The 25,029-nt window shown below is 38.6% G+C and overlaps 3 protein-coding genes across 5 annotated transcripts; all 3 read right to left on the bottom strand.

Moving 5' to 3' along the window:
- Positions 1-1,807: 1,807 nt before the first annotated feature.
- Positions 1,808-5,725, bottom strand: LOC102705124. Its single transcript, XM_006664067.3, has 5 exons — positions 5,438-5,725; positions 4,329-5,280; positions 3,162-3,368; positions 2,931-3,067; positions 1,808-2,843 (listed from the first exon to the last, which is right to left on the bottom strand). Exons 2-5 carry the CDS (start codon positions 5,146-5,148, stop codon positions 2,079-2,081), a joined length of 1,929 nt encoding a protein of 642 aa, XP_006664130.1. The 5' UTR covers positions 5,149-5,280; positions 5,438-5,725; the 3' UTR covers positions 1,808-2,078.
- A 2,970-nt stretch (positions 5,726-8,695) lies between these two features.
- LOC102705395 (probable inactive purple acid phosphatase 1) lies at positions 8,696-12,884 on the bottom strand. 2 transcript variants are annotated; one of them, XM_015842915.2, is made up of 13 exons: positions 12,670-12,884; positions 12,427-12,618; positions 12,247-12,338; positions 12,079-12,145; positions 11,867-11,989; positions 11,617-11,709; positions 11,335-11,464; positions 11,042-11,123; positions 10,832-10,964; positions 10,356-10,561; positions 10,150-10,275; positions 9,538-9,850; positions 8,696-9,314 (listed from the first exon to the last, which is right to left on the bottom strand). In XM_015842915.2, exons 2-13 carry the CDS (start codon positions 12,580-12,582, stop codon positions 9,009-9,011), a joined length of 1,827 nt encoding a protein of 608 aa, XP_015698401.1. In that variant the 5' UTR covers positions 12,583-12,618; positions 12,670-12,884; the 3' UTR covers positions 8,696-9,008. The 2 variants fall into 2 exon arrangements, with proteins under 2 accessions (XP_015698401.1, XP_006664131.1); XM_006664068.3 differs by having other exon boundaries at positions 8,697-9,314; positions 12,427-12,603.
- Positions 12,885-14,973: 2,089 nt separating this feature from the next.
- Positions 14,974-19,221, bottom strand: LOC102705681 (probable inactive purple acid phosphatase 1). 2 transcript variants are annotated; one of them, XM_040529738.1, is made up of 13 exons: positions 19,169-19,221; positions 18,749-18,933; positions 18,558-18,649; positions 18,403-18,469; positions 18,160-18,282; positions 17,798-17,890; positions 17,514-17,643; positions 17,025-17,106; positions 16,815-16,947; positions 16,244-16,449; positions 16,044-16,169; positions 15,647-15,956; positions 14,974-15,415 (listed from the first exon to the last, which is right to left on the bottom strand). In XM_040529738.1, the coding sequence occupies exons 2-13, from the start codon at positions 18,905-18,907 to the stop codon at positions 15,104-15,106; spliced, it is 1,833 nt and encodes a 610-aa protein (XP_040385672.1). In that variant the 5' UTR covers positions 18,908-18,933; positions 19,169-19,221; the 3' UTR covers positions 14,974-15,103. The 2 variants fall into 2 exon arrangements, with proteins under 2 accessions (XP_040385672.1, XP_015698397.1); XM_015842911.2 differs by lacking the exon at positions 19,169-19,221 and adding an exon at positions 19,015-19,149.
- Between the last annotated feature and the right edge of the window lie 5,808 nt (positions 19,222-25,029).

The following is a 25,029-nucleotide window of genomic DNA, read 5'->3' on the forward strand; positions in this document are numbered from 1 at the left end:
TGCATCGGACTCTATCCTTTTCAATAAAATATTTTATCATTTTTTCGTTGATCTAAACTTTTTTTCCCACATCCCCATAAAATTTTATTCACTGTTTTATTTTTTGACATTGTCAAACTGGTTTATACACATAACAGTGAAGAACATATATGATAAGTTAGATATACATTCATCTTAGTTAAAAAATATTGTACGTTATCAAACTTTTTTTGTGTATAATTTGACAACAGATCAATAGGTTTCAATCATGTATTTGCTTATAATTTTCATATATAATTTTTTTTAATATGTACTCTATCAATTTGTAAAACTTCAAAAATATTTTGATATCGAATCTTATATGTTTTGTCAATTAATGACAAGTTGTTTATCTTTACAAACACTACAAAGTCAAAAGAATAGATCACTTCATGCCCAATGTAAAAGATTTTAAGAACTGAACCTTCGTTGTGCCATTAATTAAAACTTTATTGTAAACTTTGTGGGCTCTCTAGTTTTGGGGCACTGAGCGGTCGCTCACCACACTCGTGGTCTTTGATGGGTCTGGAATGGAGAATCTAATTTTCTTTATCAGATGATGTCCTTTTTCATGTCATTTAAATATCAAAAAAGAAATTTCAAATATCATCTATTAGCTTTTCATTTAAAAAAACTTTCATAACAACGAGACATCCTCCTACTCCCGGTAGTAGATAAAGGACAACTTCATTAGTCTTATATAAAAATCTACATACAACTAATCTTGACCGCACAAAATTGATCGGACGGATATATCATCCTAAATTCCTAATCCGAGAGGACAGGAGGGTTTGATGTTAAATACAAGGTATTGATAAGGTCAAAAAATGCCTCAAACACATCCACGTGATCCTACACCTGGCCCTTGTCCGAGTCAAACATTGGTGAAATTAGATCACAGTTTAAATGAACATATCATCAAAAGAACAACGAGACTTCACTATTTGCATGCTCTTTTTGCTGGGACATGTTTTGATGATGCCTCATCACACTCAATTGTTTCATATAATCAAATGGTAGGTGAAAAATGTCAAGGTCACATTTCTGGTAGGGATGCCGCATAGTTCATGCATGATTTCAATCAGTTGATTCAAAGCAGAATATGTATAGAGGGTGTTATCTAAGTCAAGTGATAATCATGTATTGAGACTGTTACATGAATGTTATGTTTTGGTCATGTGGGGTATAACATGGGAAACAACAAAACTAGTACATGTATGAACAGTTATAGAGCTAGTGGGTTGGATTTATCTCAGTGTTACTACCAATAAAGTTGAACTCAATATCAGTGAAATATCATCCCATCCCATGTATTCTTGAACCCCACACTCTAATAAGTGGGCTCGCCAAATGAATAAGATTGACTTTCAATATCATGCTAATCTCTTGTTGATATGTTATTGCTTATAAACTCTATCCTAATAATCTCATGTTACTATGCTAGTACTGCCAAATTGTCAGTGATGTAATGATGTGATTGGAATTATTTTTTATTTAATAATTATTTGAGTACTAAATGTAAGGTTATTAACATATCAATCAAATATATCTTTTTGCTCATCTTTTGTTGTTATGCTAATACTATCAAATTGGTAGTGATGAATAATGTTATTGGTAGATGATTGCGATTATGTTTTATTTAATAATTGTTTGAGTATTGAATGCATGGTAATTAACATGTCACGATGAAGAGGAGACACGAGTCTCTCCTCACAATTAGTAAAGCTATAAATACACCTATTTCTTTATACTCCAAATTGTATTTCATATTATATTTAATTAGTTCTCCAAACACACCAGATTAAAAGAATTACATTTAATCGGTTTTCAGCCCACACTAAAATAGGAGTGAATAGTATGTAACCGATCACACTTTCGATCGTAAAGTGAAGAGGTTTAAAAGACACACTGAAAAGGGCATCTCCACAAGACGGTGAAAAGAATAATATTTATGCTATTCTCTAAACAATCAATTAACACTAGATTCTGATTCCTGGTCAAGAAAAAAAACACTAGATTCTGATTAAAATGAAAAGTCAAATACTATATAGCGCAGCAATCTAATCATCCACAGAAAACAATATTCTTTGAGCATGAATTAGTACAGGTGAGCCTTGTTTAGTTCTCTCTACAATCTGTTGGATGAGCATCTTACTATCCTGGTCATCGTCATCTTCAGATTCATCTTCATCATCTCCGTCGCTCTCTCGAGTTCTGTTAGGCTCTTCACTCTTCAAAATTTGCTCCCAAGTGGGCACCTTTTTCAGTTTCCTAGCACTGCCATCCTCCATGCCCCAGATCAAACTGCGGTCCACTGAGTACTCCTCATGAACCTGAGGCTTCCCGTTGGTACTTGTAGTGCAAGGGGAGTCAGCAATTCTCATGAATTCCTCATAAGCTTCATCGTAAGCTTCCAGCGCATCTCCGGCAAGGTTTAGACAGAACGGTTCTGCCAAGGAGTTGGTTTCTTGTATATACACTGGACTTTCCTGGTTGGGAGAACCAGAGTTGCTGTCTGAGCAGGTTCTTTCACACAAGATCTGCTCAGTGGCCACCACTTGCACCTCTGTCTGCTTCTCACTCTGCGCAAGTGCTGTCTCAAGTTCCTTGATTCGCTCCTCAAGTCTCTGTTGGATTACCTTGTGGAGACGGATGCTGAGATCTCTAGGTGAGACAGGATAGTTTGCATCATGTGTGCAATCTGGGGAGCTTTCTCTACTATCCCTGCCATGGTCGCTCTCACTACTGTAATCAGTGAGGTCACGACGGGCCATATCAATCTTCAATTCTCCTTGGACAATATCTCCAATGAGATCTTGGTCAACCTAGAAAAGTGGACTTCTATTCAGTAGGCTTGTAGAAAGTAGCCAGATTCAGATATCATGAATAATGTTTCAGTATAACATTATTACCTCACTGAAGTCAAATGTTTGTTCTTCTAAGCATTTTGAAGTTATATTTAACTCCAGTCTTGCGAGCTCAGCTTCAAGTTCTTCTTCAATTTTGCTCATGGGCCCCGAATCAATTAAATGAGCTTTGCTCTCGTCATCTATCATCAGTAGAAAAAAATTAACAGAGCAGTACAAGTTTTTCAGTTTGCGTTTGTACAAGGAAGTTCTTTATTTTGATAGTTGCTACTTTACCAGCATGTTCAACAGACACTTCATTAGGTAGTTCCTTCACAGTTAAACCATCTCTCATTTCCAGCTCATCGTGCAGATCTTGAACCAAGTTCTCCATTCGTTTCAGGGTGCTCTTTAATGTATCAAGCTCATTCTTGTTTGATAGAATGGATGATATAATACCAATACTGACTCCGGTAGAGAAGATCCGCAGTCGATCAATTAAACCTGCAGATCAAATGTGCATTTAGCTGTGATGCATACTTCAAAAGAGGGGAAGCCCCAACAGCAGCAATCCAGTATTCCAGTAAATAGGCATTGCATTCATATGGAAACATCATAATCCAAAATAAGATGGAGATAATTAATAGGCTTTACTTAGGTTTGAGAAAGAGAAAGAGGCTATCAGAAGATACCAACACCCACACAATCATGTTGACCAATAAGGGACTGAAGGATAAAGAGGACAGTAATGAGTAATCTCTTCAAAATTAGCCCCAGCAGTTAAGATCTCTAGTTCTCAGAGTATGAAATTATGAACACAGATTAAGCAAGTTTTGAAATAATCATCACAATATTTTAAACCACTGAGAACATTGTTAAATATTGGGAACTGACTTCAGAAGAGTTGGGCATAGACAAGGCACATGGTTGTTGAACAAGTTCAACAAAATGTAACAATGAAAGATTTCCAGTATAGCATCTGGGAATAGATGTAATTGTTGAGCAGTGAGCATCTACTCAAATGATAGATGTAAATTTCCTATCCCATGTGGTCAAGCCAAGAAGCAAAGTACAAAGGACTTGGTGCTCAGAAAACTACTGAAAATCATAGCCCACACTCTAATATGTACCATAGTCTAATTGTATGGTTTTGTTTCTATTTATTTTAAGATAAATGTAATCGCAGATCTCATCTGAAAAATAGTTCATTGCAATGCCTAACCTAACTGAACTATTGAAGTGGTGAATATGTTGAACACACAATTTCAGGAAGCACGCTTATTGTGGCATGTCAGAGCATGTGAGGATCAACTACAAGGAACAATATTCTTGACTTACTTTGATCCAATGGATTGTATCTAGGATTCTAGGTGACAGAAAAACATGTCAGAGGCAGACTGTTTAGAACATGAACTTCTGTGCTATAATTCTATTGAAATAATTGAATCAAGATGCTCAAATTACCTGTAGGCTTTGATGGTTTAGTAGTCTGAATGCCAGACAAGTCCATCGTGGCATTCTGAAATCCCTGCCTCGCCCTTTTTGATTTCTTCAGCTCAGGCAGAGAAGTGATCCCAATTACACTTTCTGGAATTTTTGAGATGTTTCGATTCCCCTCCTTCTCGAATCCGATGTTAAACGGTACAGGCACTGGTTCATAGCGTGACTTACTAATTACTCTCCTTCCATTTGTTACAATGAATGGCCTAGCAGAAGCTGGGGAGGGAACTGGCCCAAATGTGCATTCATCAATTTCAAAATCCTCGCTATAAAGTTGTGGAATGTAGGAGTTCTCGATCGGAACAAGTGGCTTAATCAAATGCCTATGAGACCGTCTGCTCCTAAGAGCGCCTCGACCTCTTCCAGGTCCAGAACCAAGACCAGGACTCCTTGGAGAGATCTCAACAGCTGAACCATCTCGAAAGGCATCCATCAGATTCTTGCCTTTACCATCTTCCCTACCACCACTTGCAAGCATCTTCTCCTCGATGTTCTGTGAGCCACTCCTCTTAAAGATCCAAGGCTGCAAGCTCAAAAGGGACCCAGGATCTCTGACATACTCGCCGGGGCTAACCGACACAGCGCTAGTACTACCGCTAGTCGAAGCAACATTTCGACCCGCCGAGCCACCAAACCGTGAGTGAACCAAGCTTCTTCTTGGAGTATTGCAAGGCGCATTCTCCTCGTCGAAACCGAAGTCCCGGACAAGCTGCCCAAGAACCATCCTGTGAAATGAGCTTCTCCCCGGTTCCGGGTTCTTGTGGCTACTTCCATTATTATCCATCGCAAACCTGGCAATGGCTCGCTAATCCTTCAGCGAAAGCAGAGCCATTTTCTCACTCCGGAGCTGGAACAGCAGCCGCCGTACCAGACCTAAGCGTGACGAGCAGCTGAGCCCCCCAAAAAACAAAAATTTCTGCAAACACAAGCTGGTATTAGTACTACACCACTACGCACCATAGAAATCTAGAAGGAAATGGATGGAGCGAGCGAAACAAGATCAATCCAAGCCCGGATGGATGGATGGATGGATGGAGCGGCGGCGCGGTGGAGGGAAGAACAGGAATAAATACCTCCAAGCTCGGAGAGATGGATGGACGGCAGGAGGTGGTGGAAGGAGGCCGGCGGAGTCGCCGTCGCCGTCGGCCCCTCTCCAGACCCTGCCTCGCCGCCCGGGCCCGCGCCGCCGGCGCTGTCCTCGCCGGCGCAAGGCGAGGGAGGACTGCTGGGGTAGGGATGAGCCTCACAATGCTGCCGCCGGCGCTGCGAGCCGGCGGCGAGGGAGCGCGGCGGCGCGCGAGGCGGAGAGCATTTGGGGGAAGGAAAGATTTGGGATTTGGGGGGTTTGGTCTGGGTTTGGCTTCGGTGGATGGATGGATGGTCCGAAAGAGGCAACCACGGAGAACGATAAATTTCATGATTTTTACACTTTTTTCGTCGTTGGTCGGTTTGGTCGGTTAATTGTTTATACTGATACTGTGAGTACTGTGAGTATCAACTGTTTGAGTCAATAATAATGAGTCGGAATATAAAATAATCGAACTTTAATCTTACAAGTGTCAAAAAACCAAGTCCATCTAACAAGAACACATCAGCAAGAGCAAAATAATAAGATAACAATAATTTATAATTTCCCTAATTTATATCATTTGATCTGATTTAAAACAAGATCCAAATGGATTAAGAAGGGGGAATTGAATTTCTCGATTTTGAATTTATTGGTGGATTTTATAGCTGTATGGAGCATTGCTCGTACATTGACCACAATAAGATTGCTACGAAGATTGGTGTAACCAAGAGGTATCTTTGTATTTACTCGTGTTTGGATGTAAATTATTTGGCCATGTAAAATTATAAAGTGGTATTCATAGGCAACTAACAAAATTGATTATTTCTTTCTTTCACGTGGGAATTCAATTATATCCGATTAACTTGTATTATAATTAATCTGATATAGACAATGACACAAATTGTTGTATATTGAATAGGTTCAACCTTTTGAAAGTAAAAAGGAAATAACAAAACTAAAATACAACTAAAACTACTGAATTGTTTTTGTATTATCATTTTCAACTTTTCGCTACTGTCTTTTCCAGCGATACCTCTAAATTTCTCGAGTTATGCCATATAAAAGGTACAGGATACCGTAATCTCATAGAAGTTTTCAAGAGATGGCATAAAACACGGATTTAACTATATATTCCCTATGTTCTATATGATAAGGTTTTATGACCTTGCATAGGTTCATACATGTGCTAATAAATCTAGACACATATACATTATATATGGGTGAATCTAGGCAAATTCAAAAAGTCTTATAATATAAAATAAAGGGGTATTATTTTTTTATTTAATTAGCAATTCTGCATTTGTACAGTCCAAATCAGAGAGTTAATACAAATGATAAAAACATTTTGTATATTGATACTAGATAGAAATGATAGTTTATTCATCAGGTTTCTAAAAGTATAGTATGGCCCATGTTTCTTTGACTCCATGTCTGATTATTTTTACACTTCACATATTATTGTGATCGTGTTCATTCCATTTCTCACTAAAATGTTTAGTTTATTGGAAATTTATCATTTTTCACATCATTTACGCATTAAGACAAGACCATGGTAATTTTTTTCATACCCTAACTATACTACTAATGATGTCAAAAACATTGAGAATATTCTAGGTTTAAATGTGATGCGCTTGTATAGAAAATACTGAGTTTTTTGGACATATAATGTGAATATTGAGGGGAAAAGGAGTTTGGCTTGTGGCTAGATAGTTATGTGGTAGTATGTGGGGACGAAAACACTATCATTATTTTATTATATTTTCAAAAATGGTCAGAAAATTCCATATTTACGAATTCAACTATCTAGTGTCAACTTCAATATAATGCTGAAAAATAATTAGAAAACCTAAATTTTAGAAATGGTAACCGTTAGTAAATATATTATTATTACATTAGTTTTCGAAAAAGGTATTACTAAGATCAGAATATTTTCGTACTGTTTTCATCCATTCAACCCCTATAGTTGACGGGGGTGTTGATGGTGTCTACCCAATATATGTGCTAGCTAATGCATCTGTACCTATGAGACTTGAATCTTGATAATTATAATTTAGACATCACTTATCTACTATGTTAGCTTATGATTTTATCAAACTGTATTTTTTATTGCACATAAAAAGACACATTTTTTCTTTCTATAATTTTTTACACCACAAATAAAGATTTTGATTTCTTTTTCCTGCATTTTCCTCTCTATATAAATAATTTTGTAAGGCTCATTTCTCAATATATGGTGCTACTAAGTATTGACTTTTTCTCCCTTTGGTGATGGCTTTCTTTTGTACACTATCCAAGAAGCTGGGCCTGTTTTCTGGGGGACATAACAATTACAAAAGGGATGCTTGGCCTTTACATCATAGCCACAGGAAGATATAATCTTCTTCAATCCCAACCGTCCAAATGTCCTGATGGATGTTGAATTCCATCAACTGATGCAGGCCCACATGTTTCTTAAAGTTAAACTATCTAGGGTTTGATCATCTGTACTTGGACTTAGATACCATTTTTTTTTCAATTTTTATGAGATGAATGTACTTGGCTACATAATATACATGCACCATATTTTTTTAGTACAGTAGTCTCCACACTTGTGTCTAACCAATTTTTCAGTTACAGATAGAAGAAATCTGTACTATATCTGTAATGGTTTGCAAATCTCTTCCTATTTTTTTTATCCATCTAAGAAATATATGTGTAAAGTTTGTGTGTAAGGTTTGCGAAAACAAGCAAAGAACTTGGATATTCACCATACTAAAGAATACTTGGCTGGAAATGTCTGACAAGAAGATAGGTACATAGGATGTTGATTGATGATGTCTTCATGGCATTTTCCTTGATAAAACATCATTTGGAAAATCCCAATCAATGTGACCTTTTGTTGTTTGGTTTTCACTTTCTTGGACCTTTTGTGTAGCCGGCCTTTTTTCCTGTCCTCACAAGAAGAGATAAGGGTTTGGTTATTTTCTTTGGCCCACACATACTGTGCTGTTTGCACCACACAGTAAGACAGACAACAATATCAGGTTCCAGGGAAAAATTGCAAACCTTCATTTCATTGTAATTTTGGCATGGAGCCTAAAAACAATGCAACAAATCACAAATATGCTCCAAGGTGTGCTAGGGTACTAGTTGCGGCCCAATCGGTGTCTTTAATCTTTTCTATGTTTTCTTGCTTTTCTTAGTATTTGGTTCTCTCTCTTTTTTAGAGAAAAGGGGAGAAGCCTTGAGAACTTGTTTTATTTTCATTGTGATTAATTGCAGATTTGGAAGAATATTATATTCTTATTTCGACAACTTATGCTTAACTTTGCTCCTTTTATTATCTTGTTTTCTTCATCCAGACCTTGAACATTTGCAAATCATGGCAACTGGCTAACATTATGAACCTATTCATAATCAGGTAAGAACAAAGAAACTTTTAGAATTTCATCTACTGGTACAGCAAAACGAAGTTCGTAGCCAAGCAAATTTTATGTTTGATTTATTGGTACAGCCCAAAAAGAACTATGTACAGTGTCTACAATTCTCTAAGAAGCCCCATCAAACTAATCTCCCCATCTCGAGCAGTTCATGCTTTAGGTAGCCAGTGTGGTCCGAGGGCAGTTGTCAACTGAGCAGGCCAGGATATCCCGGTAATCGCGTGATATTGTGAAATGATCATACACATTGCCATCACGGCTCTTCTTGTACTCAAATAGCATGGATGAATGATTGAAAGCTGTGAGCTTGACAAAACCGTGGTCAAAGTCTCTATAGTGGCTCCATTTGATCTTTGAAGTGGTGAATTCTGAAAGACTGGCACCAGCACCGCCAACGACCACATGTGTCGTCGCCTTGAACAGGCCGCTGTAGTGATCCGATGCGTTAACGACACACTGGCTCTGAAATCAATCAAAGATTGTGGTCAGTCCAGTGGTGTTGTAACATGAAATTGTCAGTGTGCTAACTGTTATGTTGACTGTAGCATTACCGACAATACAAGTTACCAGTTTGCATTTGTAAAAACGACAAAAAAAACATGTAATAACCCGATGTTGTCATACATGACAGAGTATGAAATGCATAAAAACTTCTCCGTATGCATAATGGTAATGAGATATACACCTGATATACTGGACATGTTCTTTCATAGCTGTGAACATGGCCATAGAAGGCAAGATCAACTTTGTATTTTTGCAACAACTCCTCTATCGAGTCTCGCCCCATCGGTTCCCCAAATGTACCTTCCTCTTCTTCATAATAGGAACAGGATGAGTACCCGAGAACACGATGAGCAAGGAATATGAGCCACGGCTGCTTCTGCCTGTCAGCTGATGACAGGCATTGCTCAATGAACTTGTACTGCTCAGTCCCTGGCCTCCAGTCCTCTTCTGTATGAACAATGCAGAACTTGAACATGCCATAATCTGTCGCATACCTGAAGAAGGATAGCTCTTCTGTTAGTAATATTCAGATGTGGCATTTGTAACAACTGCTGTGGCAAAAATGAATTGCTACCACCCTCATCTTTTTGCTTCTGCTAATGCTTATAAGCCAAAATTTAAATTTTTAACCTTAAATTTTGAGTTGATTTTGGCGGTTTTTTCACCAAAGTTTATTTTTCAGCCTTAGTTTTTAGACCACTAAGAATACGTATATAAAAGTTTTATTCACAAATTATTTTTTGTTTGCAAATATGTCATTTTGGCTTTTTCCACGAAAAAGCCAAACAATTACCAGAATTTTGCACGGTTCTCGGCAGGAGTGTAGAATACAGTTTGAGCAGGAACACCGCATTCTCCTCCTGAGTCAAGGTTTCCATAGAAAGAACCAGTTCCAGGCCAATCCCTCTCATGATTACCACTGAAAAAATATGCATATATTTAGTCATTATTAGGCAATAACAATTTGGAAGGACATAAGCACTGAAATGAGATGCTGACCTGCCAATCATGTATGGCACCGTCGAAGCAATTGGTTCGATCTGTGCAGTGAACTGATCCCACTGAGACAAGTAACCATTTGCATAGCAAATGTCTCCAATGTGGACTACCATATCAATGTTTTCCAGGTCTCTGATGATCTGGTAAGTAGTGTTCAGTGAACCTGGCTGGAAATCATTGTACTCATTTGAACCATCTGCTTCTGCCTGACGAAGTATGCCAAGAGAGAATAACATTAGTTCATTATCACTGTAATCTTCCTAATAATTATTTTAAGAGATTTGCTTCAATCCAACAAAAAGTATCTCGAGGTACCGATACCTCGCGGTACCAAATCATTTCTGATCGTTGGATCTAATAGTGTATATCCTACTTAGTTAGATCGAATGGTGGGAAAGGATTTGGTACGTACTTTTTGTTGGAGAGCAAATCTCTTATTTTAAATGAATACCAGATACTAATTGCAAAATATTTACCTTTCCCATGTCTCCAAATATGACAACTTGCTGCAACGAATCTTGTCCAGGATAAGGTGATGCTTTGAAGCTGTATGAATTGCTCCAGATTTGGGTTCCATTTGGTAGCCTATGGCCAAGTCTGTAGGTATACCTGAAATGCAGCAAAGTAAAACATACTGCTTAATCAAAATTCAAGATGAGGTTAAACAAGCAAGACAGATCACATACAGTGAATCTGGCCACAGATCTTTTAAGTAACTTGTATGAATGTAACCAGGATGGCGCCATCCAACAGTTCGTGCTGGTGCACCTACATTAGCAGATTGAAACTAAGTGGTTGATATGACATTCAGAAGACAGAAATGCAGTCTTTCTAGTACTGGATTAATATACTAGATATGCATATTTTCAGTTGTGTTGAAATTGTAAATTCTGAACCTCCGCTTTGGTGTACTTCTTCAGATAAAAATGTGTTAGTTTTCATCTCTAGACAAAAACTATAACAAAAAACATTGGCATACCACACATGCTGTTTCTGTCGAATGTTAATGTTCCAGCTGGAGAAAGAAACCGACGGCCTCCTTTCACACCCCATTCAACAAAAGGAACTGCTTCTTTAATATCATATCCACTTGTCCAGGTGACTGTCATCTACAAAACTACTTATTCAGTCACCTTTTCTTTTTTTTCTAAGACAGCAATCTTGCAAAATATTTTTTACTTGCTTCGCTGCTCAACTTAGAAAAGAGTAACTTCATGCTTTTGAACAGTCATGTTGATTTCAGATTGGTTGGGAAACTTACTTCATTCCAAGATTTCCCTTGTGCCAAACGTGGGTAAACAGGTACCTTTGGATTTGCAAATGTGACCTTGTTTGAGACAGCAATCAGCTTCGGCTGTTACAGGAGTGAATGATTTTCAGAGTTGGGAAATATGAAGAAATGGAACATTGTTCTTCCAGAAAAGAAAGAAATAGAATGTGACAAATGTGTCTTCAGAGATATTCTGAAGTTATTGTATAGAGAAGTTCAGAATAATCCATTTTTGCCTTACCTTCAACAGGCCTCCAGAAAAAAGTGCAAATGAGAAATCTTCCCTCTGGTTGATCAACTGAAGCTTCAGGTAGCCCTTCCCAGACTTATTATAGCCATCATTTTTGAAGTTTGCAAATTGATACTGCAGTTAATAAAATATCGAAAGTCTGAATCCTGGCAAGGAATTATATCTTAAGCTTACTTAACTGAAACAGGAAATAATTTGTTCACCTTGATAGGTGCTGTGCATAGGTCTGGGGGACTCTGCCTCTTGTTTTCAGGTTCACAGATTGCAGCACTGACAACATCCAAATAGTAAACCAAAACTAAAATTTGTGTGCTTAAAAAGTCAGGTGCATGTGAAAAAGAAAAGCCTCAGTTAGGATGAGTTCAGGTTACCTAAAATCTGCAGGAGAAAAGACTCCAATCCAGTCGTCACTGGAGGGATTTGGATGGAAGAACTCTACCTCCACCCATTCACTGTTCTGACCCTGCAGCATCAAAATTCACAAGTCAGTTGCCAATGTGTTCGTGTGCAAATGTTCATAGCAGTAGTGAGCACTGAGAAATGGAGCTGACCTTCAGTCCAAGAACCAAAGGTGATGCCCTGACATGCGCTGATTCGTCGACGGCAAGAACTGTCCTCTCGACGGCGATCCTCGACAGCGGCTGCTCGCCGGGGTGCGCCGCCGCGCAAACGATCAGCCATGTGGCCACCAACCACAGCCTGATCATGCTCCTCCTCCCTTCAGAGACCTGAAAATTACCCAGCTGGATTCAGTGATGAACTCTGCCTATATAAGGCTAAAATTCATAGCCTACCTGAAAATCCTTGCAATTTGCAAATCGTATCAATCTCCAAGAACAAGAACGGTGCACCAAGAAAAGCTGAAAAGGCAGCAGATTTAATATCTACTTGAAGGAAAACAGATGCAGATGTGATCATACAGTAAATGCACATCCAATCATTTAGGTGGGAATGAGTACTGATACTGGGGCATAGGGAATATTCCTTGCTAGAGTCAAAAGTGATGTAGAACTGAACACCGGAAATTCAGACCGGAACTTGGCACAGGTGCATCACGAAGGATCATATGTACAGTATTGACTAAGTTAGTGTCATCTGAATCAGAAAGATGCAACTTTTAAAAATCAGTCAAGTATATTACTTCCAGTAATTATATGTGTTTGGAAGTTTCCAAATGTATGCATTTGGAAGGTCATTAGCTCAGCGTTCACATAGATTTTTTTTTATTGGCTTTTGCACGCATCTTTCCTAAACTGCTAAACGATGTATTCTTTTAGAAAAAAAAGTTTTTCCGTAGAAATTCATCATCTCATCTTTCTAAAGTAGTTTTTTTAACTTTATAGTACTTAATTTCATCGTTTATATCATTAAATAGGTATTAAAAAAAGTCAGAAAATCGTCCATCCCCATCTTCATCTATCAAAAAGAACGTGACTCAGGTTCTCTTCTCCATCTGCATTATGGGATATTGGGAATTTGGGATAGTACAATCATTTGGCCGTATTCCTTTCTTGATGTTTACAGGATAGTACAATCATGTGGGAATATAGACTGCATTCTTTTGCACTGAAACAATGCATATTATTTTTTGGTTTTTGCGCGCACGCTTCCTGAACTGCTAAACTGTACAGTTTTTTTTGTAAAAATGTTTATATAGAAGTTAATTATCTCATATTTCTAAAGTATATTTTTAACTTTGTGATAATTAATTACATTGTTTATACCATAAAATATTATAAAAAATCAGATACTATTTTATATTTTATCTTCATCTAACAAAAGAACACAACCTTAATCCTAGTAGCACGGTAGCACACAAACCCATCTACAAGCCATTTAAGTGGCCCTGCTCACTTTCATCCCTACAATGTTGTTGTAGGCACTAGGGGTGTGGTAATGGGTCAAGTCTCCTGAGTCCTTTCGCAAACATACTTAATCCTCAAAAAAATTGAGCTCAAAAAATTGTAAAGTTTTAGCCTACCCTATTTTGGATCCAACACTTAAATTTTATATTTTATAGGTAAAAGAAAAATAGGACCATTACCACCTCAAGGTGTAGCACACTCTCTACAGTCAATGTTTGATCACTAATTTATTAGATATATTCTCTCTAGTCATATTTGACATGGTTGACTTTTGATATAACATCTGATCATTTATCTTGTTTAAAAATTGCTACAAATATTCACAATATTAAGTTATGCATAAAGTTTTTTAATAATAAAATAATTTAGAGAAAATAAATAATATTTATATATTTTTGAATAAGACAAATGGTCAAGATGATTAGGTTGATTGTCAAGTGTGAGTTCATATAGGCACAACTCCTACCATATTTACGCATTATCACTTCACTATCAGCAACCCTATACTGGGGATGATTGTTGGAAAAAGCCAAATGACATATTTGCAAATAAAAATAATTTATGAATAAAACTTTCTATACATATTCTTAGCGATCTAAAAGTCAATATTGAAAAATAAATTTCGATAAAAAAACCTCAAAATCAATTCTAAATTTAAGGTTGAAAATTTAAACTTTAGCTCATAAACATAAGTAGAAACGAAAAGATGGGGATTGACTAAGCATTGGTAAGCATTATTGAGTCTGAATCTCAAAGGTGGGACTGGGGTACCTTGGAAAGCAGGTGGTGGATCTACTTGGGAAAGGGACTGTTGTGATTTTTAGATAATGGAAGTGACTGTATTGTGATGGACTATTTTTATCTTCCAATGTCTTTTACTACTAGAAATTATGCAGGTCTTTTGTCATGGTAGGCCCTACATACTCTCATGTAAATAGATGTATAATTTTTCTATAAGAATTGCAAACCTTGCATTTCATAGTAATTTTGGCATGGGACCTAAAGACAAACCACAAGTATGTACCAGAGTACCACTGGTTGTCCAAGATCCACATTCCAGAAGACAGCTTGTATTCCTACCGGAAAGTGATGCTTAATTTCACATTTTCCTTTATTTATCTCAACTTTTCTTGCTGAGACCCTGAACACTACAAAATGTTGCAATTGGCTGACATGAACAACCTACTACCATCAGGTAAGAGCAAAAAACGTTCAGAATTTCATCTAAGTAGACAGTCAGGAAAATTTCGTATTTATTCAGATTTATTGGAATAGTCCCAATGGACTATGTACATGAACTAGCTTTCTCTAAAAGTATCCATCAATTAATCTACCTGCGACCCTGTCTAGAGCTGTTCATGCTTTAGGTAGCCAGTGTGGTCCGAGGGCAGTTGTCAATTGAACAGGCCAGGATGTCCCGGTAGTCGCGTGAGATTGTGAAATGATCATATACATTGCCGTCGCTACTCTTCTTGTACTCAAATAGCAAGGATGAACGATTCAAAGCTGTAAGCTTGACAAAACCATAGTCGAAGTCTCTATAGTAACTCCAGTTGATATTTGAAGTGGTGAATTTTGAGTCGTAGATGCTGGCACCAGCACCGCCAACGACCACATGCGTTGTCGCCGTGAATGGACCACTGTAATGGTCTGAACCATCAGCAACACATTTACTCTGAAATCAATTAAAGATTTTATTAGTCAGTATAGTATTTTTGTAACATTGGAATGACCAAATGTGCCAACTGTAATGTTAACTGTAGCATTACCGACAATACTTATCAGTAAGGCCATTGTAAAAGCAAAAAATATTATAAGATGTTGTCATACACAATTCAGTACAGTGGATAAAAACTTTGCTATCTGCAGAACTGCAGTTTGAGTTGAAGAAAATGATAATACACACCTGATAGACCGGACATGTTCTTTCATAGTTGTGGACATGACCATAGAAGGCGAGGTCGACCTTGTACTTCTGCCAAAGTTCTTGTAGTGCTTCTCGTCCCATCGGTTCCTCAAATGTACCCTCTTCTTCGTAGTAGGTGCACGATGAATACCCGAGAACACGGTGTGCAAGGAAGATGAGCCATGGTTGCTTCGACCTGTCGACCGATGACAGGCATTGCTCAATGAACTTATACTGCTCGGTCCCCGGCCTCCAGTCCTCTTCTGTATTAGCAATGCAGAACCTGAACATGCCATAGTCCGTCGCATACCTGAAGAAGGATAAATGTTCTGTCAGTAAAAAATCATAAAGGGCATTTCTAACAACTCCTGTGGTCATATTGAGCCACTGAAATTACCATAATTTTGCACGATTTACAGAAGGAGTATAGAACATAGTTTGAGCAGGAACACCACATTCTCCACCGGAGTCAAGGTTTTTATAGAAAGAACCAGTTCCTGGCCAATCCCTCTCATGGTTACCCCTGCAGAAGTGCCCATTTATAAAGATTAGACAGGAACAATTGGAAGGACATAAGCACTGAAATGAGATACTGACATGCCAATCATGTATGGCACAGTCGAAGCAATCGGTTCGATCTGCGCGGTGAACTGATCCCACTGCGACAAGTAACCATTTGCATAGCAAATATCCCCAATATGGACCACCATGTCAATGTTTTTCAGGTCTCTGATGATCTGGTTAGTAGTTTGCAGCGAACCTGGCTGGAAGTCATTGAACTCATTTGAACCATCTGCCTCTGCCTGAGGAAATATATCAAGAGAATGTACTTTCAAAACACCATGCCCAACAATTATGTAAAATGAACACCAGATATAAATATCACGGGGCTGACTCCGGTGTATTTTACTGATAGTAGAACTTAACTACTAACTCCGGAGCTGACTCCGGGGTTGATCTATTTTTATCGGACGGCTGTATTAAATTATACTTCCAACAATATTAGGGGTAATATCGTCTTTTTATTGTGATTTTTATTGCAAAAAAACAAAATTACAAAATAATGCTAATCAAGTAATTAACAAAGTACAAAGATACCCTTTTTCTACTGATAGTAATACTACAAGTAAAATGCATCGGAGAGTTGTCCAAATATCACAATATCTACCTTTCCCATGTCTCCAAATATGACCACTCTCTGCACAGAATCTTGTCCAGGATAAGGTGATGCTTTGAAGCTGTATGACTTGCTCCAGATGTGGGTACCATTTGGTAACCTATGGCCAAGTCTGTAGGTATACCTGAAATGTTGTGCAGTAAACCATATTGCTTAATTTCTGGATATGCCAAAATTCACGAGTCAAGATATATCACATACAGTGAATCTGGCCACAGTTCCTTCAAGTAACTTGTATGGATGTAACCAGGATGGCGCCATCCAACAGTTCGTGCCGGTGCACCTACATTGGCAGATTGAAATGAAGTGGTTGATATGATATTCAGAGAGCAGAAATGTAGAGGTACCAGCACTGCATTACTATGCTAGATGAGGATACTTTCAGTTATTTTGACATTGTAAATTCTGAAGTTGTAGGTTGGTGAATTTCTTTATAGAAAAAAATGTTACTTTGCAAGAAAAGACACAACTTTTCCAAAAGAAAAATGACAGAACTTTAGCTTGATGTTCATCTTTTTTTTTTATTTTTTATTTATTTTTTTAGAGAAGGTATTTCTTTACCCGGGCTCCCATGGAGATTTGAATCCAGAATCTTGGGTGCTACTTAGGTCACTGTAATCACTAAGCTACATCCCCTTTCACTAATGATGTTCATCTGTAGGGATTAAAAAATAGATATCTGTGACATACCACACATGCTGTTTCTGTCAAATGTTAAAGTTCCAGCTGGAGAAAGTAACCGAGGTCCTCCTTTCGCGCCCCATTCAACGAAAGGAACGGCTTCTTTAATATCGTACCCACTTGTCCAAGTGACTGTCATCTGAAACCATACTAATTTAGTCACTTTCTAGAACTTTCTGAGATAGCAATGCATGATGAAAGCTACACTCTTTCTCCATTTTCCAACTTAGAAAAAAAAACTAGTTGAATGCTATGAACAGTCATGTTAGTTCCATATTGGTTGGGAAGCTTACTTCATTCCAAGACTTCCCTTGCGCCAAACGTGGGTACACAGGCGCCTTCGGATTCGCAAATGAGATCTTGTTTGAGACAGCAACCAGCTTCGGCTGTTACATGAGTGAAATGTCTTCAGATGTGAGAATATTAAATAAAAATGTATTTTTCCCTTCCAAAGAAGAAAAAAAAGAAAAAGAAATTTTGAGAGGCCCGGGGTCTTCCGGCTAGCAGCACAAGGTGGTGGGCTAGTCGACCCGGGTTTAAGCCTCAATCCCTCCTTAATAAGGACAGAAACGAGAGTCCTTTCTCTCATATCCAGCGTTTTTAAGAAAAGAAATTGTTGCACAGAAGTTCAGAAGAACACATTTTTTTGTGTTACCTTCTTGAGGCCACCAGAAAAAAGTGCAAATGAGAAATCCTCCCTCTGGTTGATTAACTGAAGCTTCAGGTAGCCCTTCCCAGACTTACTATAGCCATCATTACTGAAGTTCGCAAATTGGTACTGTGATAAATTGAAGACCAGAAAGTCAAAGTCATGGCAAGGAACTATATCTGAATTAGCTCAATTAACTGTAACATTCCCATCCAAAAAATTAACTGGAACAGGAAACAATTTGCCAACCTTGATAGGTGCTGTGCATAGCATTGGGTAATATTGTGGAACACCATAAGCCTCACAGACTGAAGAACTGACAATATCCAAACAAGAAACCAAAGAGTAAAAAAATATGCCCTTAAACTTTCAGTTGTTTCTGAAAAAAGCTCAGTTCATGTTACCTGAAATCAGCTGGAGAAAACACTCCAATCCAGTCATCACTGGAGGGTTTTGGATGGAAGAACTCTACATCTACCCATTCACTGGTCTGACCCTGCAGCAACAGAATTCACAAGCAATCCCCAAAACTCAGTAAACCATTAGAGTGAAGATTCAGTGATGCTCATAGCAGCAGGTGAGAAATGAAGCTGACCTTCAGTCCAAGAACCAAAGGAGACGCCTTGACATGCGCCGATTCATCGACGGCAAGGACCATCCTCTCGACGGCGATCCTCGACAGCGGCTGCTCGCCGGGGTGTGCCGCCGCCGCGCAAACAGTCAGCCATGTGGCCACCACCCACAACCTGATCATACTGCTCCTCCTCCTCCTTCAGAGACCTGAAAATTACCCAGCCAGAGTCAGTGATGAACTATATATGAACTATGACCACAACTCATCACCTATCTGAAATTCCTTACAGATTGCAGCAACCTCCCAGAAAGAGAGCAAGGCAGCAAGAAAAGGCAGCTCCTTGGATGGAAATGGATGGAGATGTGATCATATAAAGACACATCCAATCATTGAGGTATGAATGCGTGCTGACACTGGACCATAGGAGAGCAGATTATTTACCTCTCCAAATTCGTGTCAAAATTGGTGTGGAACTGAACCATGGAAATTCATCTAGTCTGGAATTCGGCATGCGCTTATATCTAGAATATTAGACCATATCCAATGACTGTGTCAGTGTCATCTGTATTTAAGATCTGCAGAAATCCATGCTTTTCAGAGTCAGTCAAGCATAGTACTCCATGTGTATTTTAATAGATGATATCATTAGCTTTTTGACATATGTTTGACCATTCGTATTTTCTAAAAAAAATTATGCAAATATGAAAAAAAAAGATAAGTTATAATTAAAATATACCTAGTAATAACAACAAAATAAATGATAATTATATGATTTTCTAAATAAGACAAACAATTAAACATGTGCCAAAAATCAATGTCGTTATCTATTAATTTAATAGGGAGTGATTACTTCCCATTTACTCTAATTATATTGTCTGCAGCACCTGCAAGTGTGTGCCATATGAAACGAACCTGAAACTGCAAGTGTATACCAAGTTGCCATGTGCACAAATCTGATAAGATTTTTTTTAAGGAAATGCTGAACGGGTCACTCATGGGGTCACGGGTGATTGACACTGGAATTCTCCATCCTATGTGATCAAGATTCAAGACGGATCTGCTGGACCATTCTCAGTTTCTTCACTGCTATCAACCAGCAACATTGGTTGAAAGATTTTCGAAGGTTGCTAGGATCTCGATCTGTACATGGGATAGTAGTACAATCATATGACAGTATTCAGATTCTTTTTTTTTTTAAAAGACGGATCGGCCTGGAAGCCGATCAAACTTTATTAAGACGTGGAAGAAGATTTGAGTATTCAGATTCTGATCCAAGCATTCCCTTTGTTGATGTTTATATGATGAGATTTTTTGTATCATACTTGAAAAAGTATCTCAAGATACCATCTTTTTTTAGTGTAAAAAGTGTGGTATCTAGAGGTAAATTGTACCTTGAGGCACCAAAAATTTGTACTAAAATTCTTGGTAACTTAAGATACTTTTCAAAGATAATAAAAAAAAAACCCCTTAATAGTACAATCATGTAGGGCACAATTTCCATGTAGGTGTTGTGGTGGTAGAGTCTTCGGTGCATGACTCCACCTAACAGGGTTTAAATCCTGGTGTCACAGTGTGAATGCTTTGTTGGTCCAGAGACCATAAGTTATATACTTCTCTGGAGTACCGGGTCATTGTTCCATCACTAATTATCTTACGTATGCTAGAAACGGTATTTAAAAGGCTAGTAGAATATCATGATTGTTGAGAGTGTGAAAAAACATGTAGCCTGATAGTAGTTACAGTGACCTGAGCAGCACCTTAAACTAAAAAAAGTTGCTGACCATTGAAAACATTAGGATATTAATGGAATGATATAGCTTGCCTTGCCAGCAACCAAATATATAGATATACATATACACTAAGGGCAAGTTCGGGTCAGCCGAAAGCTATGGCAACTTCACGACATGCAAAATGAGAGAAGGCATTAATACATACTATTTCAAACTTGAAAGTGAGTTTATTTAATTATTTTTAAAAGCAACTTTCTTATAGATTTTTTAACAAAACACATACCATTAGCAACTCGAGAAGTTGCTAATGGAAAACAAGAAAGCTGCTCAACCGAGTTGCTCAATGGAACCCATCCTAATTGTTGGTTACTAAGTTTTGATCTCAAATAGGTGGTATTGGAGTCCACGAGATATCTTCTAAAACAAAATATTTGAGGACTTGTCACTCCAGGGTTGCGTTCCATGGGAGGGGTAGATAAGTTAACTTACTGGTACGAAAAACATAGTAATAGATTAATACATGATTAATTAATTATTAATTATTTTCAAAATATAAAATATATTAATATGATTTTTAAAAACAACTTTCCTATAGAAATTTTTTGCAAAAAATACACCGTTTAGCGGTTTGGGAAGCGTGCGCATGGAAAACGAGTGAGTTAAGTTATCTTAACTGGGGAACTAACGCGACCTTAGAGCAACTCCAACAGCTACTCATCCTAACTTGCTATCTCTGTTTTTTTGGCAAAGTGTAAAAAAACTGACTTTAACAATTTGTCATCCGGGTTTTCAAATTTTAACAATTTATCATATCCTCTCGTTTACGCGTATATATGAGAGTCCTGATTTTACTTGCATCCAGGAAGTACGACGGCTGGATTTCTCTCCCGCCTCCGTCCGGAGAATTTACGTCCAACGAAAAAAGAAGTCTCGGCGTGAGCTACTCGCGGGTCAGCACTGCCGCCGCCGGCCAGGCCCGTTCCCGGCCGCCGTCGCCCGCTCCGCCCTGGCTGCCGCTCGCCCCGGTTGCCCGCGCGCCCGGCGCCCTGGTCGCCGCTCGGCCGGCATCCCGGCGACCGCTCGCTTTTCATTCATGAACTACTACTAGCTCGCTTTCTCCGGTGCACTTCTCGTCTTCTTGTCTGATAGATCGACCGGTCACCGATGGAGTTCCCCGGACGTGGCCCCGCCGGCGGCAGCCGCTTCGCCGACGACCCTCCGCCACACGGTATGCATCGAAACCTCTCCTCTCCACCCCCTCTTCGTGTCTCGTTGGTCCAGACGATCGGATGCAAAGGCGAGTCCTTTCTTATGTTTTGATGCCAAGAATTCGATCCTGCATTCATGACAGATGAAGATCTGCACTGCACTGCACTAGATAAAAAAAAATGTAAATATTACTAGTATTCAGTAGCATAAATCTGCTTGTGTGATGTGAAAGATAAAATCTGATTAGAAGATTTCTTGAAACTGTCTGTTCATCTTGCATCGGCAATTGACAGTGATTGATTATGCCTTGCTAGTTCTTAGTTTAGTTTTAGGTGTGCAATAATGGCAAGGTCGCGCGTGCTTGACCATCAAAGGCATGGACAGTTTAATGGATTTGTGCATGCCTGCAGATGCAGGAGACCCGATGGCGGTGGTGAGGCACGCGCTGCTGTCTCAGCGACCGGGGGCGCGAGGGCACGGGCGGCACGGGAGGGACGTCGCGGCTGTAACTGGTTGGGGCGACGAGAGCGACAACAGAGACAGCAATTTGCAATCTTCCTTAACTTCCAACCATTTTGATGACTTAATCTGTTTTTGGCAATTGGAATATCCCTAATTATTAGAGACAAAACAATTTTTCCTTTGCCATATTGGTTACAAACTTACTAAAACACTAGATTTAGGAAATTATTTTTGCCTAACTGTTAGAGTTGCTCTTAAAAGTGGTGTTTAACAATTTGTCATTCTATAGTCAACAACATGTGGGTCATGGACCCACGTGTCATAGACATGTGGAGTGACAAATTTTGTTAAATACCACTGCTTTCGCAATGACAAAAACTTAAATTCTCACTTCTAAAACAATGGGACAGGATCTAGTTAGGTACGGTGATGTATTAGCTTGGATTATTTTCTTTTCATCTTTGGATGCCTCTTTGTGCTAGAAAGTACACAGGTCCCCCATCCTACCTACTCATGTAGTTAGGCCTAGAATCTTTTTTTTAGAAAATGGATGTCCCAGCCTGATAAAAGGGAAATTTTATAGTATTTAAAAAAGTATCTTAAGATACCAAATTTTGTATCAAATTTTAGGAAAAATTTTATATAAGATACCTAAACTTTACGCTCTTTGCTATAAGACATTACAAGAACATGTATCTGGTGGAGGACACGGCGGAAAAATTATAATGGATAATATTATTTTATTATATCTGTTACAAATGGAGAGGGAAACAACGGTAAAAGTATGAATTTGTCTCCTCAGCCTCGCCTCAAAGGGCAGCCTCTCATCTTCCACCACTACCTTCTCCCTCTGGGCGGCTGTGCTCAACTCCATCATCGGTGACATGAGGCGGGATCAATTGACGCATGCTACGGTGGTGGATGTTGGGGCTGTGAGCAAGAAGTTGTACTAGGGACGTCCATGTCGCTAGAAGAGGGAGAGGGACCTCAAGTGGTCAAGATCCAGGCAGTGGCGGAACCAGGCCTGAAGCAATTAGGGCTTGAGCCCTAGGCCTTGGTCTAAAACATCATTAGAATTATATAAATTATCATATAAATTTTAGAAATTACTAAGATCATGTTAGCTCAGCCCTAGGTTTTAATATTTTCTGGTTCCGCCCCTGGATCCAGGGTTGATGATGACGATAGCGGTGATGGCGCCGGTGAGCGGAAGGCGGCGTTAGGGAGCTAGCTTGGGATAAAACTATGGTAGGTGGAGGTGTGGTTCTAGAACCACCGGACAAGGACGAATCTAAAGCAGACGAAGGTGGACTACGAGTACCTCAAGCATTGGTGTGAGCACCCCGCCGATGAGAACAGGCGCCTTGAAAAGGAGCTTGCTGACCAAACCAGCCAGAGCTTGTGGAACGCTGCCGTGCAGCTTGTCACCAGAGATCCCTCCTAGGACAACTAAATCCATTCTTCGACATGACAACTTAGGATCAAACTTGATTGGTCAAGATAGATGGAGATAGGGGCAAATTGATACTTTTGCTTTTATTTCTCTCTCCATCTCCAGGACCCACATGTCATAGACATATCGATTAAATGTCAAATCTAATAGTGGTAAATATTTAAATATCCGTTGAAAGAGGCCCTAAGTTTTCTTTGTTATAGTATTTTTGGTACTTGTCATACAGTTCAATCAACAAGTATTGAGAAACTGCACTCTTGTGAGGGAAGAACATGAAAAACTTGATGATGATTCCTTGTCCATTTACCTTTACGATGTGTCGATGTGCATGATCACGAACTTATCTTTTGTACATGAGGTTAGTTAGAGGACATCTTAAGGCAGTTTTGGTCAAAAAAAAAAGAGAAGTGCAAATTCTTGTAAATACATGAATTGGTTATACGTATTATGTATATTCGCAGGTTCTTCTACTTAGCTTTTTGTCCTAAATTGGCAGTGTGGTTGGCTAGGGCATATAAAATGGTAATTATTAGCTAACTCTCTATGTTATCACATGAGCAAATAAGATGATATGGAGAAAAGAGAAGTGAGGAGAGAGAGAAATGGTTGTTATACATGACAACAGCTTAGAGTTGACTCTTCGTATTTATTTAAGAAAATTCTGTTACATGAGTAGATTAAAAGGAAAAAAGAATAATAAAAATATATTTTGTAGTATTAATAAGAAAACCATACTCGACTCTACATATGCTTATAAAATAAGTCAGCATTGCTAACGTGGATGAGGGAATAGTCAATAGTAGGCTTTGCCTTTGACTACAGCTGATTGGTTGTTTTATTCTAGCCCCTTATCCACTAGATAGTCCTGTGACAAACACAAAACAGCACATACTAGTAATTATAGAATATTAATGGAACGATATTGCTTTCCTTGTCAGCAACCAAATGTATAGATATACAATTAAGTGTTGGTTAAGGATTACTAAGGCCGCATTCGGGTAAGGACATAAGTTAACCTAACCCCTCATTTTTCACGCGCACACTTTCCGAACTGTTAAACGGTGTATTTTTTTGCAAAAATTTTCTAGAGGAAAGTTGTTTTAAAAAAATATTAATCTATTTAATTTTTTAATAATAATAATTAATTAATTATGTACTAATCTATTACTACGTTTTTCGCGTCGGATAAGTTAACTTATCACCCCCTTACCCGAACGCAGCCTAAGTTTTGATATCGAAGAAGGAGATATCTCTTCTAAAACAGGGGCAGGATCTAGTTAGGTAAGGTGTTGTATTTAGCTTGGACTATTTTTCTTTTCTTATCTTCAGATGCCTTTTGATGCATTAGCTGGAAGTTTAATTATTAAAAACTCCTGGCCTCTACACTAGCTACGGAGGCACAGCAACCAAGTTAAGGGTGGTGTTCTTTTCTCTCGTTTCCAAATTCT

Source organism: Oryza brachyantha, chromosome 12, assembly GCF_000231095.2.
Source record: "Oryza brachyantha chromosome 12, ObraRS2, whole genome shotgun sequence".
Lineage (NCBI taxonomy): Eukaryota > Viridiplantae > Streptophyta > Magnoliopsida > Poales > Poaceae > Oryza > Oryza brachyantha.

Excerpts from the sequence above, each read along its gene's own strand:
- LOC102705124 (XM_006664067.3), bottom strand. The coding sequence starts at position 5,148 with ATGGATAATAATGGAAGTAGCCACAAGAACCCGGAACCGGGGAGAAGC. Across the intron at positions 3,369-4,328 it reads TAAACCATCAAAGCCTACAG|GTTTAATTGATCGACTGCGG; the intron begins GTAATTTGAGCA and ends TTTGATCTGCAG. Across the intron at positions 3,068-3,161 it reads AGTGTCTGTTGAACATGCTG|ATGACGAGAGCAAAGCTCAT; the intron begins GTAAAGTAGCAA and ends TACTGATGATAG.
- LOC102705395 (XM_015842915.2), bottom strand. The coding sequence starts at position 12,582 with ATGATCAGGCTGTGGTTGGTGGCCACATGGCTGATCGTTTGCGCGGCG. Across the intron at positions 11,990-12,078 it reads TATGCACAGCACCTATCAAG|TATCAATTTGCAAACTTCAA; the intron begins GTGAACAAATTA and ends TATTAACTGCAG. Across the intron at positions 10,965-11,041 it reads GATCTGTGGCCAGATTCACT|GTATACCTACAGACTTGGCC; the intron begins GTATGTGATCTG and ends GCTGCATTTCAG.
- LOC102705681 (XM_040529738.1), bottom strand. The coding sequence starts at position 18,907 with ATGATCAGGTTGTGGGTGGTGGCCACATGGCTGACTGTTTGCGCGGCG. Across the intron at positions 17,891-18,159 it reads TTTCTGGTGGCCTCAAGAAG|CCGAAGCTGGTTGCTGTCTC; the intron begins GTAACACAAAAA and ends CTCATGTAACAG. Across the intron at positions 16,450-16,814 it reads TATTTGGAGACATGGGAAAG|GCAGAGGCAGATGGTTCAAA; the intron begins GTAGATATTGTG and ends ATATTTCCTCAG.